This window comes from Lissotriton helveticus, chromosome 9 (assembly GCF_964261635.1).
Source record: "Lissotriton helveticus chromosome 9, aLisHel1.1, whole genome shotgun sequence".
NCBI lineage: Eukaryota > Metazoa > Chordata > Amphibia > Caudata > Salamandridae > Lissotriton > Lissotriton helveticus.
The window spans coordinates 1,068,655,870-1,068,675,636 of record NC_136070.1 but is presented as its reverse complement, the minus strand read 5'-3'; the positions used below and the strand labels follow the sequence as shown (position 1 = coordinate 1,068,675,636).

Below are 19,767 nucleotides of genomic sequence, written 5' to 3'. Positions count from 1 at the left end.
GTGCCTAGCAGATCACAAATGGCATCTCCACCCAGAGGTAGAGAAAGGTCTCTTTCAGCTTTGTGGAGAGCCTCGATTAGATCAGTTTGCCTTCACCGAGAATGTGCAAGGTCAGCAGTTCTGCGATCTGAAGTTTCCTAGGTGGCTCTCGCTTAGAGACGCTTTTTGTCTCGAGTGGAGCTCCCGCCTCCCCTATCCCTTTCCGCCAATACCACTGCTGCCCATGATGATCAGGAACGCTGGGCCCAAGTCATCTTGTGGCTACGGATTGGGCATGGAGAGTCTGATATCATGAGCTGTTGATCATGACCATAGGTCCTCCAGTCATGTTGCCTCTTCAAGAGGATCTTCTTTTGCAGCAACAGGGCAGGATACTGTACCCAAACCCGCACACCCTCCACCTGATTGTGTGGAGATTGAGCTGCGACAGTTGACAGCTTCCTCCCAAAGTCTTTGATGTTATTCTGTCAGCCAAAAGTCCCTTCACCAAATCTGTATACACTTGCCAATGGGAGACATTTGTGTCAGCGTGCTCTTCCCACAACGTTGACCCCCTATCTGCACCTTTCTCAGGAGTTCTCTTGTTTGCATTATCTTTGGCCCAGCAGGGCTCTGCTTTGATCATAGTTACGGGCTAACTTTCTGCAGTCTCCGCATTCTTGCAGTTACCGGACCAACCATCTCTCTTTAAGTCAACTGTGTGGCTAGGTTCCTTAAAGGCCTTCAACATAGGTTTCCTCCTCCGCCCTTCATCATACCTCAGTGGGACCTCAACATTGTCTTTTCCTTTCTCATGCATGCACCATTTGAGCCGCTGGACAAATAGCTTTTTAGGCTATTGACCATCAAAACTGCCTTTTTAGTGGACATAACATTGGCTATGAGGGTCAGCGAACTGTAAGCGTTCTTGCGCACACCCTCCTCTACCACCTCAAGCTGGTTCTCTGGACATGTGCCTCATTCCTTCCAAAGGTTGTGACTCCATTCCATGTAGGCCAAAGCATCGCCATGACTACTTTCTTTGCACCACCTCACTCCTCCTAAGAAGAGGAGAGACTCCACCGCCTGGACCCAAAAAGAGCGTTGTTGTACTACCTTGACCGCACAAGAGAGTTCCAGGTGGAGGATCAACCCTTCATGTGCTGTGAGGGAGCAAAAAAAGGGAAAACTGTACAGAAGAGAACCATCTCATGATGGATTTTCTTGTGCATTATTTTCTGCTACACATTGACCAAGAAACAGCCCCCTGCGGGCTCAATCTGCCAAAGCTGTGACCACTGCGCTAGCGCGTATTATTCCTCTCCTGGATATCTGCCAGGCAGGTCCATTGTGACGAGCACTTCGCACGTTTGGTCTTGCAGGACTTTATGGTTTAATAGGGCTCACTCCTGGATGTCTGCCAGGCAGCTACATGGGCATCACAGCACATGTTCATAAAATGTTACTACCTGGACAGTCAGGTCCATTGTGATGGGCTCTTCGTGCGTTTGGCCCTGCAGGACTTTATGGTTTAATAGGGCTCGCAGAGCCACCTCCGGGGAGGTATTGCTTGGGTATCTATTCAAAAGTAAGGAATCTGCAACTAAAAGTCTCTATCAGATGAAGAAGTTATTTACCTTCAGTTATGAGTCATCTAGTAGAGCCTTTATCTAGCTCCAGATTCCTTACCGACCCTCCCATCCTCCCCGCTCTGCAAACTAGTTTGGGTGTAAGGGAGACTCTTTTCAGGGCCTTACTCTTTTCCAAACCAGTGGTCAGTTCTCATCGTGGCTCGGGCGCTCTTGGTGTGGAAAGTTGCAAAAGTAACTGATGTCAGGATGCTGAGGTGGCACCTATATAGGTTCCGCGCATGTCTCTTCCGGTGTGGACGACACCGCAGATGCAGAGCTGAATGACACCACCTGCTGGCGCGCAGGGGTACTGCCCGATAATCTTCCTGATCCAGTCTATCGTTTGGGGATATTAAAAGGTAAGGAATCTGCAGCTAGATAGTCTCTATCAGATATGGAGTTGGTGAAGGTAAGTAACTTGTTCATCAAGAGCAGTAGAAGAGAGCAATGCCAAGCACACACTCAGACGGCAGTGTCTTTGGTCCACAAGCTGGCTTTCACCATCAATGGCATAAAGTCCCACTTTTAGCCCCAGCAGATCCAGCACTTTTTTGGTGTTCATTTCAACGGCTGTCATAGGAAAAAACTACCTCAAACAAGAGAGGATGATGGTATTCCAAATGCCACTGTCTCTTTAACGGACAGCAGGACATCCTCTCACTGTACTGACACTGTAGAGATTCTTGGATGATGACCCCAAGGCACCAGACTGCACATGTGCCCTTTGTAGGAGTGTCTAAAGAGGCAGTGGTCACGGACAGAGGGTCATTGGCAGCATCTAGTATTATTAAAGGCCAAAACACATCCCTCTGTCCTATGGTGGAACAGCAACCACTTGTTGCCGGGCAAGCCTTTGCTTGACTCGATCACAAAGGTGACCTTAACCACGGATGCAGAATATGAAGTAAGATACTTTCAAGGGGAATGATTAGAGATATCATTTGCGAAAAAAGTATTGTAAATAAATTATCAACACTGTATCCTAAATCACAAATAGATTAGTTATTTCAAAAACCCATTGTTGTGATCACAAAATATGCTTTGAACTTGTAATCATCTCATGGAATTTATTATTCATTAAGTAATGCTGAAAACAACTTTTAAAAATTGTTAATCCAAAAAAGTGCTTTAGGGTTTAATCCCTTTAACCTATTCTATAACCAGGCTGTCCTGTAGAGCCAAATTCAATATTGGAAAACCATAATCTCCCTAGAAGATTTGGCGAGATTGGGATGCCATTCAGTTTCAGTACTGGTAGGCAAGAAAGGGAATGAGCTTCTGCTTTATTTGCGTTCAATTCAGTAAGAGGCCCAATTTGGGAAAGAATTAGAAACTCATCTTTTCTCATTCAACTTATTTTCTGCGGTTGTTCTGATCTAAGCTGAGTAGCCTCGGGATACTCCCTTGGAGAAGCTGTGTGCTTTATAAATTGGTTTTATCGGTTTCATTCATCATTACAAAAAATATATAACTGCCTCTGTATATACACCTGTTTGGCATCAAGCAATGGATTGGCTTGACAAGGCTGTAAACTGGTTCCAGCCCCTCCATTAATTTTCAGGACTCGTCAAGAGTTACACAAGGACCTATCCAGATGGATACATCTGATTGATATTTCTCATGCACTCCACTGGTCAAATCTGGTCTGATTGTTGAGATAATTCTCCCCAGATGTAGCACTCATCATGAACGGTTGAAAGATGAACACAAACCCCTGGAAATAAGTCCTCCCTGGAGGGCACAAAACCTCTTTTATGTTGCCTTGCAATTTGTCCAACCGGAGTTTCAAGGGTTGATGTAGGAAATTAATTCTGCTGCTTTGATGTCACCGCTCTGGTCTGTATGACACCAGACCCCAGCATGTAGAAGCTGTATCTTGTCTTTGGAAGTAACAGTGGTCAGTTGGTCCTGCCTGTAACCAAGGATGCTTCATTCACAGATATGGGAGCACATCTGGACCACATGCATGTACATGGTAACTGGATACAACAGTGACAGGATTGCTGCAATAGCTACCTAGAACATACTGCAATCCACCTGGCTGTCTACACATTCATTCAAGGCAACATTACATCAATGTGCTACATCCTATGACAGGGGGAACACTCTCCTAGATGTTTTTGTTGGCTCAGGAAATGCAGCTTGGGCTATTAATAGCCAGGTTCTGCTTTGAGTGGAACATCTCCAGGGCAAGGATAACGACTTGGTGGACCTGCTGAGCAGAGTGCATCAACAAGTTCATGAGTGGGAAATTTAATTGGCAAATCCACCAAAGGGGCACTCCCACCATAGACCTGTTTTCCTCTGCACAAAATGCCCACGCTCCACTTCCAGATAAACACACACAGCTACAGTCCATGGGCAATGCACGATGGATGAACTGGTCAGGGAAATGTTTCCACTACTACTCCATATCCCCTATGTGATCAGGAAAATGAGGTAAATATTGAAGACCCTCATTCTGGTGGAACCAATGTGGACGGGACAGCCATGGCACTCAAGGCTTCTGGAGACATCTGTGCATCCACAGAAGAAGCTTCCACTGAAGTCAGATCTTCTATCGCTGTATTAAGGTCAGCTCAGGCATCCACACCCCAAGCAACTAAATCTAGCGATCTGACACTTGTGGTCTTAGAATTCGGATACTTCAAAGTTCCTGAAGAGTATATGCAAACACTGCACGAGGCCCACAAACCCACTGTGCTCCTTCTACTCTACTTAGTGGAAAACGTTTATCCACTACTGAACTGAAACACAATAGACCCCATTAAGGTATCTGTGCTGGACATCATCTGCTACTTGTTACATTTGCAGAAATTAGAATCGCTATACACCTCTCTCCATTTACATTTAGCTGCAGTTGCAAAATCGGAAACATTTGCCAATCTTTAAGTCCCTGTGATTAAGGCCTTCAAGGAAGGCTTCAAAATGATCCTGCCAAGGACGCCTCTAGCACATGTTTGTAACTTGAATCCAGCTCTCACTAGGCTTGCGGACCCTTTTTCTGATCAGTTACATTCCTGTGGCTTGCAGTGGCGGCTCCGCCGCTATGGTGGAGTGTTGCCGCCCCAAAAATGGCAGGAAAGGAAAAATAAAACAGCACTAGTTTTATTTCTTCTTTCCTGCCGAGTCTTTGGGAGGGGCATGGTTATGGCAGCACTGAGGGGAGTGGTAGTGCACTCCTTTCACTGCGCGTAACGGTTTGGCCAGCTGTCTTAGGCCGGCCAAACCGTCATGGGCAGTGAAGGGTTGGACAGAGCAGGCACAGACTCCCAGTCTGTCCTGTAGCATTAATCGAGGGTGCTCAGGCCAATCCTGAAGCTGCTCTGCCTGCGTGAGAGCAGCTTCAGGATTGGCTGCAGGGCATTCTGGGAGCAAGTGGCTGAAGAAGAGGATCAGAGAAGTCCAACGCGGCCGGCTGCAGATAAGGTTTTTTTTTTTTAATTATTACTATTTTTTTATTTTGCCCCCTCCCTTAGTGACGCCTATGTCCTTCTCATACCGCCCTGCCCACCCCACCCCACTCATCCCAAACATCAGTGCTACTTGTCATGGAAAATGGCTTTTCTGTTGGCCAGTACTTTACTAAGAGGGATCATTAATTTGCAGGCATTAATTATAGAAGAACCTTTTATCCAGGTTCATAGAGGTAGCTAACTAACTAACTAGAAATCCCTACCAAAGGTATACTTTTAATTTGGTCCTGCTTTTTTACATGTTGTACTCCCTTCCAGCTGCTTATTGTGTCTTTTGACAATGAAGTGTTTTTTCTTGTCACAATCACTTCTGCTGGTCTTGGGTATGACTGCCATTTTCTACCTTTTATCCAGACTAACTGGTCCTGAGGACCAGGGTCGATTTCTTGCCCACATTTTTCAAATTTTATCGTCCTCCCGTGCTTAGAGTCAAATAGTGAAGCACTAATGTCTTGGCAGCCAGGTTCAAAGGTAGGGGCATTTTGTCTAATCAGTCCCGCAGGACTTTTTGGTCTGAGCCCACTCCACAGATCTTCCACCCTGAGAGGTACTGCTTTGGTATCTGTTCTAGTTACGGATTCCGCGGTTAGAAGTATCCATCAGAAGAATTAGATACTTACCTTTGGTATGCTCTTTCTGGTGGCTACTCTATCTAACCACAGATTCCTCATGGTTCTCCCACCTCCACATTCTGTGGCGTGGTTTCTTTTTCTTATTAAAAAGGTTGCAAATTAGAGATCTGCTCACTGGTACCTCCAATTGCTTTGTGCTCTTTGTCCAAGGTTGTGGAAAGAGTCAAGCAAGAAACGTAACATCAGCATGCTGGGATTGCACTTGTATGCGGCTCAAGGGAGCACTGCTGTGAAAACTTCTGGTTCCAGATTGGTATCTGCTGATTTTTCAGAAGGTGAGGAATCTGCAGTTGGATACAGAATCCACCTTAAAAGGGAGTTACAGAAGGTAAGTAACTTGTTCTTTAGTCCAGTATCATGTAAAGATGTAGAAATGGTGCAATGGTATGGTAGATTTTTGGAAGTGATAGTTGTGTTTTTACATTGGAATTTTTCTTGGATAAGCTGCTTTTGTTTGGTAGAAACATTTTCTGACATTTGTAACAGAAGTTGGACGACATTATTATAACACAGCACAGCAAAACACATGGCAAAGTAGTAACATTACAGAACACATCAAGACGACCAAAAGCACAACAATGCTACCACGATACAAAACATGAGACACAGTATAAAAGCATGGCACAATTAAATTAGTTGTTTTGTGTAGTGTTGTATTATTTAATTGTGTTGTGGATTTATTTTGATTTGGTGTCTGTTGTGTTGGTGTTTTTTTGCTGCGTTACATGGCTGTTGTATTATAGAGGTATTGCAATGTGGTGTTGTGTTTTCATGGGGTTGTACTGATATGGTGTAGTTGCGGTCTGTTTACTGGAATGTGTGCATAAACTCTTGTCACAAAAGTTACAGTTACAGTGGTAAACCATATTAGCACCAAACGCTGCACTATTTATAACAGAGGACGTGCAATGGTGTTCACATGCAAATGGTTTGTGATTCCACTCAGCCTTGTCCTTGTAGTGGAACTGCGGAGTTCCTTGACGTGGCGTAGAACCTGGCCAGTCTTGGTTTTTAGCAGCATAATTTAAGAAGAGGGAATAAGTTTGTTGTACGAATTTGTATTTATTTTCTTCTTCTAGTACAGGAAAAGGTTATGGAAAAATATATGTTAAGGGTAGACATTAGTTTGTCTACTGAGGCTGTTTTTATCATAGCTTCATTAGAAAGTAATCTGAATTTCATTTATAATTAATATTGTTTGTACTATATTCAGTTTCTCTTATTTCACATTGATAATTACACTGTTTACTGTTTAATATCTTAAATTAAACTTTCTTGAAAGAAAATATGATAATATTTAAAGATAAGTCACTACATTTTTTTTCTCTTTTAGGGAACAAATGAAATTCTTCGAATGTATATTGCGCTAACTGGAATTCAGCATGCAGGCAAAATTTTAACAGGAAAAATAAAGTAAGTCTCAATTATGGTGGTCTTGGATGAGTGAACGAAAATATTTTTTTTTTTTTTAGAGATTTAATTAATGATCACATTGGTGTGGCAAATTCACATGTGACAGAATGAACCCATATTTCTACATTGCAGAGTGCCAATGTAAATATTTTCTTACTATTAAAGAAATAAAAAAGGAGATTAGAACACCAAATAACAGCCCCAACTTCAGCAAGAACTCCCTCTCCACCCCATCTCTTTTGGGTTCACCACATAGTTATAATCATGTTAGTTGTTCCCAGACAGTTCTTTAGGGCATTCCAGTCAGCTTCAGTCGTATACTTAAGAGCTGGTTTTTGTAAGGTCAACAGGAACAGGCCGGAGGAAATCCCTTTAATCGCTGCAGCTGTTTCTTTCCAAGATTACTGAATATACAGACAACTCGGCCAAATGGGGATCATAGTACCTCTTTGCCCGCATTCTTGCCAGCACTTGGGGCTAGCGGTTGGGAATATTCTGTGTACTTTACAGGGTAAAAATGCCACTCGTTGAGCAACTTCTGGTGAATTTCTTAAGTTGTCATGCAGAATGTATTTGGTAATGTGTACATTTTCTTGGACCTTAAGCTGGCAAGGAGTCTCTCAAACCGTGTTTTTCTCTTACAGCAGCGTGATCCTGCATGCATTAATCAGTGTCTCAGCTGGGCATACTGCAGCCCCTCATTTACCCCAGCAGCAAGTCTAATTAGCACTGCAAATATGATTTCATTATCTCGTTATTGGACATATCCGATATGAGTGTACATCTCCTTTATCATCATTTATAAAATTGACCTCTTGAAGCGCTGGGGAGAAATCTGTGTGCAATTGAACGGGATATATGGTGACCGAAGGGAGATGAGAGGTCACCCATTAGTTAGGGTGTCCAGATGTTTAGTGTTGTTCTAAAGGGAGTGCTCAAGAATGGGTTTCAGGGTCTATGTGTTTTCCACAGCCAAACCACGACCCATAGTGGCCTAGTCACAATTGCTGTCAATGGATGTGTCCAAGTGTCTGTGGCCTCTTTGGACCATTCAGTTATCACTTTCATGTGTTCCGCCATGTAGTGTAATCTGAAGTTTGGAATGGCTAACTCTCACCGTGGTCACTTCACATGTAGTAGCTTAACCCCTTCACTGTGGCGGCTATTCCGCCGCAGTGCTAAGGGGGCGGGGCGGCCGCGCGGCGGGCGCATGCTGGTGACGGAACCGCTCCGTCACCAGCCGCGGTTGGGCTGTGCTCATGAGGGAGCGGTTCTGTCACGGTCCCGCCCGCTCAATGCAACGCTCAGGGCAGGCGTGCCGAGCGGGCCGTGACGGAACCACTCCGTCGTCAGCACAGCGCGACCGCAGCTGATGACGGAGTGGTTCCGTCACCAGCAGGGGTGGGGTTAAAAGGTGTTCCAGGTCAGGTGCCCTTCCAAATTAATCTATTAACCGCTTTCTGTAGGGTTACAAAAAAAATCCTTCCTTCCTTCAACGGAATAGGGAGTACTTAGGAGAGACAGAAGACTATAGGAAGGACATTAATATTAATCATATCTCTCATCCAGGATAAAAACAACGAAGCTCACCTGTTCAAGTCTGTCTCTATCTAAACCGAAAGGGAGTGATAGGTTGCTCTATATAAATCTTATATATGTGGTGAAATCTTGACCCCCAGGTAATTCATTTGCATTGGGAACCATCTAATGGTGAAATTATTATGCAGCCTAGTTATTTAGTCTGGGGGTAGAGTTAAATTCAGGATTTCTGTTTTTGTTGAATTTATTTACTATCCTGGCAGGGCTTTGAATTCTGTTATTTTTTTAAGTAGTCCTTGCAGGAAAGTGGGGAGGCTTCTCAAGAGTGTGAATGATATAATCAGCAAAGAGGGCACTTTTATGAGTTTCTGCTCCAAATTATAATCTTTGTCCTTTTTCAGATCTCCTCACAGGACAGGCCAGTTGCTCAATTCTTAGAGAGAATAAAAGAGGAGATTGGGATGGGGTCAACCCTGAATCTAGACCCCACTGACCTCCAGGGCCAATTGCATGACTCGCCAATCCACCCAGTGGAAGTTATTTTTGTGACTAAAGTTTAATATGAACAATACATTTTTCTTCATCATCTTTTCAACCTGGTCAACTACTCTGTGAATGTTATCGGGCGTCTACCTTTTCTTTAGGAAACTAAATTGATCTGGGAGAATGATCCCAGTAAGGAGATCTTCCAACCTATTTGCCAGGATTTTCTAGTATATTTTAGCATCAGCATTTAATAGATCTATTGGACTTCAGTAGGTCTTTGCTTGGGTTCAAGGTCAGTTATGACTGCTTCTGTCATGAAAGATGTAATCGTGCCTGTTGGGGTAAATGTAGTGAATGTTAGTTTAGCTACTAGTTTACTTCAAAATGTTTTACAAAAAGCACCTAAGAGGACATTCGGTCCCAGGGCCTTTACCAATTTCTGTTGGGCTATAATTGTCTTAGCCTCATCATCGAGTATAGGTGTGTATGGGTGGTACACATAGTGAGGCAAACATTTGACTAGGTGGGAACATTCTTTATATAGTCTTTACATATATAGTCCCTCTGATGTAGCCTTTCTGAGAAGGGGAGAGAAATGTTCCTGCTTTGTACAAGGTATAGTAAAACTCCCTAAACTCCTCTACTTTATCTGACACTGTTTGTAGAAGTGTATCTTCTTCTGACAAAGTCCTTAAATTATAATTATTCAAGTTTCTCTGTCAACAGGTGAGCAAGGCAGGAGCCTGTTTTTTCATTTATTTTATATGACTGTCGTTTAAGGTGGAACAGAGTGAGTTCATCTTAATAAGTTATTATTGCCCATAGGTGAACCCTTTAGGTTGTAAATCTCTGTAGGAGAATTAACAAGGGTATGTAGTCATACTGGTGGGTTAGGGTTGTCAGTTCTGTTTCTAATGGTTGAGGTTCTAGGTGTCTGAGTAATCTACAGTTTTGCAGCATGACTCCTTTTCTGGATTTACATGCTTTGCATCTATTCCTCCATCTAGTGGTGGGATCCGAAAACTGGTTCGTTTTTCTTCCCTCTGTTTATTCATTTTATTTTATTTTTTGTTGTGGGGTCGTTAACCAACATTTGGTGGTGAGTTCATCCCCTGTGTGATATCAGATGGTACCTGGAAGTACCAGGGGATCCTCATCAATAGTCATAAGCACTGAATATTCCCGCCCATGTGCGGGACCCCGGAAACAATATCAAAATATATATGTAAAAAACACATATATCTAGCTCCACATATATGTACGTACATATATTATTTTTCTCATACCAATGCAGCCCCAAAAAGAGGCTAACACAATGTAAAACCTTGTACATGCACTGCAATTATAAAGGAAACAAAGAACACATTAAATCAAATATCCTTTGAATTTTGTGTTGTAATGAGTAAAACCACTCATAACTCCTGAAAATTGCTCATAAAAAGACATTGTTAGCCTCAGGCTGCATTGAAAAGCAATAACATAGAAAATGAAAGCATTTTCAACAAAAAACTGGCACTGTGCCTTTAAGGCAGCCCTGACCCTAGGCTTCCCATCATGCCTCAGGGGTGACAGGTCAGTTGTTCTTTCCGGCTCCTTCTGTCAGGACCCTGGTTAACAGCTCCCACCTTTTTTTGACTTTCTGTCAGAATTACTTGGTGTTTTTTTCAATTTTTTGATCTCACGCGACGGGTTTTTACCCTAGAGAGATAGTTAGACCTTTTTTGGGCTCAAAAAAGGTTAATTTTTTGTCAAAATGCCTAAGGCTCTTTTTGAAACCTTCCCTGCCTATGGGCATAAGAAGGCTTGGTCAGATACACATCCAGTGTGTATTCGCGGTCTACCTGACTCTCATGAGGTAGCATCTTGTGTCCACTTCCAGTCCTTGTCATCCAGAACTATCCGGGACAGAGAAAGAAGCAGGATTTATGGACTTTCTGAGAGAGGTAGGTCTCCAAAGAGACTTCAGAAGCGGTCGACGTCGACAAGAGTCCCGACCTGCTCTCCTTCGGCGTCGGGATCGGCGTCGAGGTCTTCAACGACGAAGAAGGTGAAGTCTTCAGCGTCGAAAGTCAAGAAAACTCCGCTGCCGTCAACCGGGCAATGTGCAGCGTCGAGAGAGAGGTCACCGTTGAAGCAGGGCGGCTCAACGTCGAGACCTCCGTCGTCGAAGGCTCAGGTAGAGTTTTCGACGTCGAAGCCTCCGCCGTCGCCTAGTCATCGGCGCTCGGCGTCGAGGCAGCCTCCGTCGTCGTCTGGCTATCGACGCTCGACGTCGAGGCATCCTCCGTTGTCGCCGGGTCATCGGCGATCGACGTCGAACCAGCCTCTGTCGTCGCCAGGTCATTGGCGATCGACGTCGAAGCACCCTCCGTCATCGCCAGGTCATCGGCGATCAACATCGAAGAAGCGATCGACCTCGAAGCATCCTCCGTCGTCGCCAGGTCATCGGCGATCGACGTTGAGGGATTCTCCGTCGACGACCCATCGGCACTCGTCGTCGAGGCATTCATCATCGTCGAAGGACCATGGTAGTTCGACTTCGAAGTTTCCTCCGTCGGCGTCGCACCATCGACGCTCGACATCGAGGCATTCACAAACGTCGGCAGGACACTCACCGTCGAGGGATGTACAAAGTTCGACGTTGGAAAAGCCTTTATGGACTTCACCTCCTCGGAAGTCGACGTCGAGGCATGGGACTCCAGTGGTTCAGCCGTCACCAGTGGCGCAGCAGTCTCTAAGGTCGTCTGGATACCCTTCAGCTGCGGAGGATGACCAGGGCTCGCAAGTGAGTGACAATCACTCTGCCAAGCGGAAGAGGTCTCCAGAGCAGAGGGACTCTCGCAGTCGCTCCAGGTCTGTGGCTGGCTCAGGTTCGGACTCTGGCCCGGATTTAATTATTTATAAGTTGGGCAGCGAGGAATCCAGGCATTCGCAAAGGGATGTAACCCCTCCATCACACTCTCCAGTGAAGGATTCAGCTCCAAAGTCGCCTACTGTCAGGCTTTCACCGAGATGGTACAAGCCACTTCATCACTGGGCTAAGGACAAGGAAACGGCGTATCAGATGCAGCAGCCGCTCTCTAGGCCTAGAGAACGGTCACGCTCTCCGGTGAGGCAAAGAGAAAGATCACTCTCTCCAGTACGCCAGAGAGAAAGATCACTCTTCCCCAGTTCACCAGAGACAAAGATCACGCTCTCCAGTTCGCCAGAGGGACAGGTCACGCTCCCCAGTTTGCCAGAGGGAAAGATCACGCTCCCCAGTTCGCCAGAGGGAAAGGCGAACCAGCAGGCGTAGATCGCGATCAAGAAGCACAAGGAGAGAGCGAAGAACTCCTTCTACTTCTTCTTCCTCGACCCGTTCTCACAGAAACTACTCTCCTACCCTAACAGATTCTCCTTCAACGAGAGTATCTCCAATTGATGATATCTTCACTTTTCAGGACATACTTGGTAGGGGAGCTCTTAAGCTGGGAGTTACCTTAAAAGCTCCGCAGATCAAGACCTCAGTAATTTTTGAAACGCTACAGCATAGATCTGCACCCAAACCTCTTCTGCCTTTGGTGCCGGGGATTAGAGCCAGTTATGGACATCTTCTTAACCCCAGCGACGGTCAAGGCGGCTCCGGCAAGGATTCTTGAGAAGTACAAATCTCCAGAGGACAATCCGCTATTCCTCAGAGCTGATCCTCCCCCGGACTCAGTGATTATCGCGGCGGTGAGGAAGTCCAATGCATTCGCCTCATCTTCCACTGTCAGTAAGATGCAAGACTCGTAGGGAAGGCGGGTCTGCAATACATCAGCGGCTTTTCTCAAAGCTGCCAATGCGGAAGCCCTCTTGGGGCGTTATGACCGATCCCTGTGGGATTCTCTGCAGCGTTTTGTGGAGAAACTTCCAGCAGAGGATCGTAAAGACTTTGAAGAAATCCTCCTGGTAGGCAGTCAAGTCTCCAACCAGGTGATAAGCACCGCAGCGGATGGGGCTACCCTAGCAGCTCATGGGTATGCTCATGGGGTAACGGCAAGGAGGTCATCATGGTTACGCCTAACGGCTTTAAAACCAGAAGCCCAAGCGCGCATATTGAACTTGCCTTTTTCAGGTGTTTCATTGTTTGGCACAAGTGCGGACGAAGAGAAGCAGCGCATGAAGGCAGAGCTGGAAACTCTCAAGGCGGCAGGTCTTGAGACGAAGAAGGAGTTCAAGAAGAGATTTTGCTCCTTCAACAAGGGCTCTACAAAGCAGCGGGCTCAAACCCCGAACTGGCAGAAGGACCACGATCAGCAGGGGCAGCAAAAGTCCCAGTACAAAGGAAAGCGTAATTACAAGGGAGGAAATAATCAACGCCAAGGCAACAACACCGGCAAGACTCAATCCAAGCAATGAGTCGTCTCTTCCCCCAGCGCCGTGGACCACTCCAGTGGGGGGAAGCCTGGCAAATCATTTGGAAGAGTGGCGAAGCATCACAAAAGACAGATGGGTGTTGTCTACGCTTCAGAATGGGTACTGTCTTCGTTTCAATCATCTGCCTCCACCGGTTCCCCCGATGTCAACATCAAATCATCAGCTGCATCTACTGCAAAGAGAAGTCGCCACTCTACTCGAAAAGTCAGCTATCGAGGAGTGCCGGTCTCTCAGAGGGGAAAAGGGGTGTACTCCCGTTATTTTCTGGTCAAGAAAAAAGGACAGAAGGCAGAATACAGACCCGTTCTGGACTTGCGAACACTAAATCTGCACGTCAAAAAGGAAAGATTCCGCATGTTGGCGCTTCACCAAATATATCCACATCTCAGGAAGGGAGATTGGATGTGTTCGCTGGACCTTCAAGATGCTTATTTTCATGTTCCAATACACCCCAGTCACAGAAGATTTCTTCGGTTCAGGGTGGGGACCTCCCACTATCAGTTCAAGGTCATACCGTTAGGGTTGAAGTCGGCCCCTCGGGTGTTCACGAAGTGTGTTGCAGTGGTGGCAGCTGCTCTATGCCGCAGAGGGGTCTTCGTGTACCCATACTTGGACGATTGGCTGGTGAAAGGTCCTTCCCCAGTCAGCGTAAGAAATCAGTTCCAGACTTGTATACAGCTCTGCCAGAGACTAGGGCTACATGTCAACTTCGGAAAGTCAGTCATTCAGCCCACCCAGAGGATCCACTTCCTTGGAGCTCTGCTAGACTCCGAAGCAGGAAAAGTGTTTCCTTCGGAGGAGAGACAATCATCAATCACCCAGAAATGTCAACTGATTCTTCGCGGCAAGGCTCAGAAAGTGCGCAGGATTGCCTCCCTGCTAGGGTCGATGGCTTCTTGCATCTTCCTGGTCCCGAATGCCAGACTTCGAATGCGTCCTCTTCAGCAGGATCTGGAGGACAAGTGGGATCAGCAATCGGCTCGCTGGGACGATTACATCACCATCTCAGACGCAGCTCGAGCTTCTATTCTGTGGTGGACAAAAGCTCAGAATATGCAGGTGGGAGTCCCGTTCCACCAGCCTCCCCCTGTGCAAACACTGATCACGGACGCTTCCCTTCTGGGCTGGGGAGCGCACATGGGCCCACTGCAGGTGCAAGGTCAGTGGTCACACAAGGAAAGCACTTACCATATCAACATGCTGGAGCTGAGAGCAGTACACCTAGCTGTCAAAGCGTTCCTCCCCTCAATCCAAGAGGCATCGGTGCTAGTACAGACGGACAACACCACCACGATGTACTACTTGAACAAGCAGGGGGGAACGCGCTCCCGGACGTTGTCGTTGGAAGCGCAGAGGATCTGGCATTGGCTTCTGGCTCGCAGGCTGTCTGTCACGGCGGTTCACCTTCCAGGAGAGCAAAACGTGAGGGCAGAAGCTCTAAGCCGTCATTATGACGACAAGGAAGACTGGGTTCTTCACGACGAAGTGGTAGAGGAACTTTTTCAAGCCTGGGGTCGTCCCACAATAGACCAGGCTCGAAAGGGAATGCTCTTTTGATCGACTGGTCAAACGAATTTGTGTACGCCTTTCCACCTCTCCAGTTGATTCCGAAGGTGGTGAGCAAGCTAACACACTTGTGCACAACAATGATTCTGATTGCTCCCAATTGGCCGAGGCAGTGGTGGTACAGGGACCTGCTTCACCTGTCAGTGACTCCTCACAAGAGGCTACCATGCAGGCCGGATCTGTTGTCCAAGATGGACGGGAGGATCTACCATCCCAACCTTCCGTCACTGAGCTTGGCAGCATGGCTCCTGAGGTCATCCAATATGGCCATCTAGGTTTGCCAGAGGACTGCATGTTCATTCTGAAAGAGGCAAGGCATCCTTCCACCAGACATTGGTATGCATGCAAGTGGAAGAGATTCTATATGTGGTGTATACAGAATAGTCATGATCCGATCAAATGTCAAGAAGAAGCAGTTCTTCCTTATTTGTTGTATCTGGCAAAATCAGGTTTAAAATTTAATTCCATCAAGGTACACCTAGCGGCCATAACGTCTTATAGGCGGTCACCTTCTCAAACCTCTTTTTTCCAGCTAACATCTGTCAAGGACTTCCTGCAAGGGTTGAAAAAAGTATACCCTCCAGTGCGTCCCTCTCCACCCTGAGAGTTGAACCTGGTGCTATCAAAGTTAATGTGTCCTCCTTATGAACCCATTCACAAAGCTACTTAACATCTTTCATGGAAAGCGGCTTTTTTGGTGGCTATCACGTCAGCTCGCAGAGTGAGTGAGATTCAAGCCCTCTGTTCATCAGAACCCTATACGGTGTTCCATTTGAATAGGGTGGTGCTGCCGCGCATCCATTTTTTCTGCCTAAAGTGGTGTCAGATTTTCATGTAAATCAGACCATTTCTCTGCCCACTTTTTTTCCCAACCCCTCTACTCCAGCTGAAAGGGCTCTGCATTCTTTAGACCTGAAAAGGGTTTTAAAATTCTATCTTGACAGGTCTAAAGTGATTCGTTATTCTGATCATCTTTTCGTTAACTATGGATCGATCAGGACAGGCCATGCTGCCTCAAAACGTTCCATTTCCAGATGGATCGTTTCATGTATTAAACTTGCTTACCAGCTAGCGCAAAAACCCCTGGGGTTTTCTCCCAAGGCGCATTCCAACAGGGGAAGAGCTGCTACTGCGGCTTTTCTCAATAATGTGCCCATGTCTGAGATCTGTAAGGCGGCGACCTGGCGGTCCGTCCATACATTTACCAGACATTATTGTCTTGATTCTGACACGAGAGCAGATACCCAAGTAGGCCAAGCCTCCTTGCGGAATCTGTTTAACATCCAGTCTGGGCTGTGATGTTGGGTCTTTTAAGGTAGAAGATGTACTTCTCATTTACCTGCAGGTGGTTGTTGGGCTTGCTATTCTATTCAGTGCTTATGACTATTGATGAGGATCCCCTGGAAGAGAAGGATAAGTTACTTACCTGTAATCCTAGTTCTCTTCCAGGGGTATCCTCATCAAAGTCATAAGCAACCCACCCGCCTCCCCAGGTAAATGAGAGCTGTACGTTTTTATATTTGTATTTAGCCCTGACATAAGGGTTATGCAAAGAACAACTGACCCAACTGTCACCCCTGAGGCATGATGGGAAGCCTGGGGTCAGGGCTGCCTTAAAGGCACAGTGCCAGTTTTTTGTTGAAAATGCTTTCATTTTCTATGTTATTGAAAAGAAGTGGGATCGACACGCAGGTAAGGGGGAAGACTTTATTCTTGTCCAGCTTCAGTAACTCCCCGGCAGCAACTGCCGAGGTTAGAATCATGAAAGTGTTCTACACAGGGAACATTCCATGCAGAATGCCAGGGCAGGGAGGAAGACCCAACACACCTCCCTTTCTTAATAGAGAAACGAAAGAGCTAGAGAGGATAGGAGAAAAGATGAAACAGAAGAAAAAAGGTAAAGAGAAAAGGCAAAACAGAGCAACATCTTCAATTTTACAATGTAAAGCAAAGGTACAAAGCAATTTGCATTATAACACAATAAAGCAAAGGTACAAAGTAATTTACATCATAACGTGATACTAAGCAACATTACTTTTTAGTAACACATTACTATGCACCCACATGCGGTTTTATAATTTTACTCCATTACATAGTCTTGAAACTTTGTAGGAACATATCTGACTCTGGAGGGGGTTTCTCTTTGCGGGAGATTCCGCTCTGGACGCACCGCACCACCCACCTTCGGAGTAGGAGGGGGAATGGCAACTCCTAAACGTTTACTGACACTCTCAACCATGGGGCCAGGCACGATAGAAACCAGACTCTTGCTCCAAACTCTTCCATCCTCCAATACCACCACAAAATCCTTCACTGCAGACACCTTCTTGGGAGGATAAAACCGCGACTCTCCTTTTCGGAGAAACCCAGGCTTTTTTATTCTCACCCAGTCGCCAACTTTCACTTTGAAAGGGGTTGACACACTCGATCTGGTATCGTACTTGCTTTGGACCGAAGATCTGACATCAGCTACGCCAGCTAAACAAACAGCATCCACAACTTTTCTAGACATCCATTCTTTGTTCAACTTCGTACCAGCTACTCTACCACGCAATAATGTAAAAGGGGCAGCACCAGTTGAAATGTGCGGGGTGGTTCTTACAGCCCATAACATGTCGCTAACAGCATGACGCCATTGTAACCCATTCACCAAAGCCAGTTGAAGATGCTCTTTGACAACGCGGTTGAAACGCTCGACTAAGCCGTTGCTGCGTGGATGATAGAGGGATGTGCAAATATGCTTGATTCCAACTTCCTTAAAAAACGAAGACATTTCGGCAGAAATTAACTGCGTGCCATTGTCCGAAACTATCTCCTCAGGGAAACCCTCCCTAGAGAAAACATCACGTAAAAACGAAATCACCACAGAAGAACTGATGGAATCAACAAATCTGATCTCAGGCCACTTGGTCATATAGTCAATCAACACCAAGATAAATTTTGGAGACAAACCTACGAGACCATAAGGCCCTGCAATGTCTAAAGCCAACTTGGACCAAGGAATGTTTTTAACTACTACATGTTCGACAGGCAAAGGATGGGTGACTTGCGATTTATCGCTAACTATACACTCACAATGTGGAAAAGTAAATTTTGCCATGTTCTGTGTCCCTACGCGTCCTCCATCATATGTTATCTGTGCATGATTAATATGCATATGTTATTCCCCATGTTTGATTAAAGACGCAATTACAGTTGTGTCCATCTCTAGTATGCCAGTTTCCAGTTCTCGTGAATACCACGAATATCAGGCCTATGTAAAGCTACGTTGCCACGTTTCTCAGTGTGCACGTTAATGCATTATAAAGTCCCCGTTGCTAGGCCTCAAAAGGGCCTGGACACCAGATTCAGCTCCTGTCTTCTGAGTCCTCGCTGAAGAGCGATACAGCCCCCACCTGTATCCTCGACCCTTCACTTACTTCCTGCCTCACAGTGCCCGGTTCAGCCTGGTTCTGCCTCTGAGTCTGCCAAGAGTATGTTATGATTCCAGTTATCAGTTCAGTCCTCCTCCTCTGCATTCCTAAAGCTACTGAACTGCATCAATAGTTTCCGTCATTGTCTAGCCTTTACGGCCCCATGTTAGAGAAATACTGTATTAATGGTCATTTAATACTCTTCATCACGCACTACATGTAGAATAATGCATGCTCCAGTCTTAGAGTCTGTTAGCTTTTCCCCTCCTGACTTCTAGTTTATATCAACATGTTCCCTAAACATCAGATACTAGATAGGGTTTAGGTACATGTCGCCCTGACTCTCCAGACTTCAGTCTCTGCTCCTAGCACAGAGTTCATAGCCCCCAGCTTCTCCTAGTAACACGTCATTGCCAGTTTGCGCGCACCATCAGGTTAGAGGTCCCGGCTCCTCAGGTAGCCCCCTCCATGGGTTCCGCCCCATTCATGACATATTCTGTTACGTTTGCATCACATGTCTGTGTATACGCCCTGTTACACCTCTTTTCACCCTTATCTTTCGCGACTGCTACGCGTCACGCCTATTGCTCCACCCACTGCTACGCCCATTGCAATGTAATGCTATGTGTTTGCGATATGTATATATGCCCATGTACTGTTATTAAAAAGTGATCCCTTGTCCCGATCCTGACCCCGGCAGCGCTGTCGGGCCCTGCCATCCTGTTCCCATGCAGGTTGTCCTGTTCCTGTCCTTATGCTGTATTAAACCTGCAAAACTCCTACTACCTCGAATCTTGACTCTTATTTATTGAGCTATCTGTTATTCATTTATACATTCAAAAATAGGGTATTATTTATTTATTTACCACATAATGGCGCCCGAACAGGGACTTGCCCTTTCCCCACGCGTCGGTGAAGCCACGCCGACCCCCTGACCCTCTGCAGTCGTGACGGAACTCTTCTGCGCACCGGCAGATATTTCTGCTTCAAGTATCCATCAGGCTCACGGAGGAGACGGAGGAGGCGGTCCAGCATCCAGACGAGACGGTGGAGGAACGCGGCGAGTCCCGACCAGAGCCCAAGCCGAGAGTCCAAGGTCCGAGGTATCCGGAGGTCCACCCGTAACAGAAGTCCGAAGTTCGTCCGTCCGGTGTCCAAGTAGTCCCGTCCAGTCTGAGGCCTTCCGTTTTTACTGCCCGGTGAGTACCATTACTGGGGTAGTATCTAGACAGGG

The 19,767-nt window shown here is 46.1% G+C and overlaps 1 protein-coding gene across 1 annotated transcript in view; it reads left to right on the top strand.

Moving 5' to 3' along the window:
• Window positions 1–19,767, top strand: part of ACAD9 (acyl-CoA dehydrogenase family member 9) — a 360,785-nt gene that overhangs the window by 210,200 nt on the left and 130,818 nt on the right. The window contains exon 13 of the mRNA XM_078661437.1: window positions 7,052–7,131. Coding sequence (XP_078517563.1) covers window positions 7,052–7,131 — 80 coding nt within the window. The remainder of the gene's footprint in view (window positions 1–7,051; window positions 7,132–19,767) is intronic.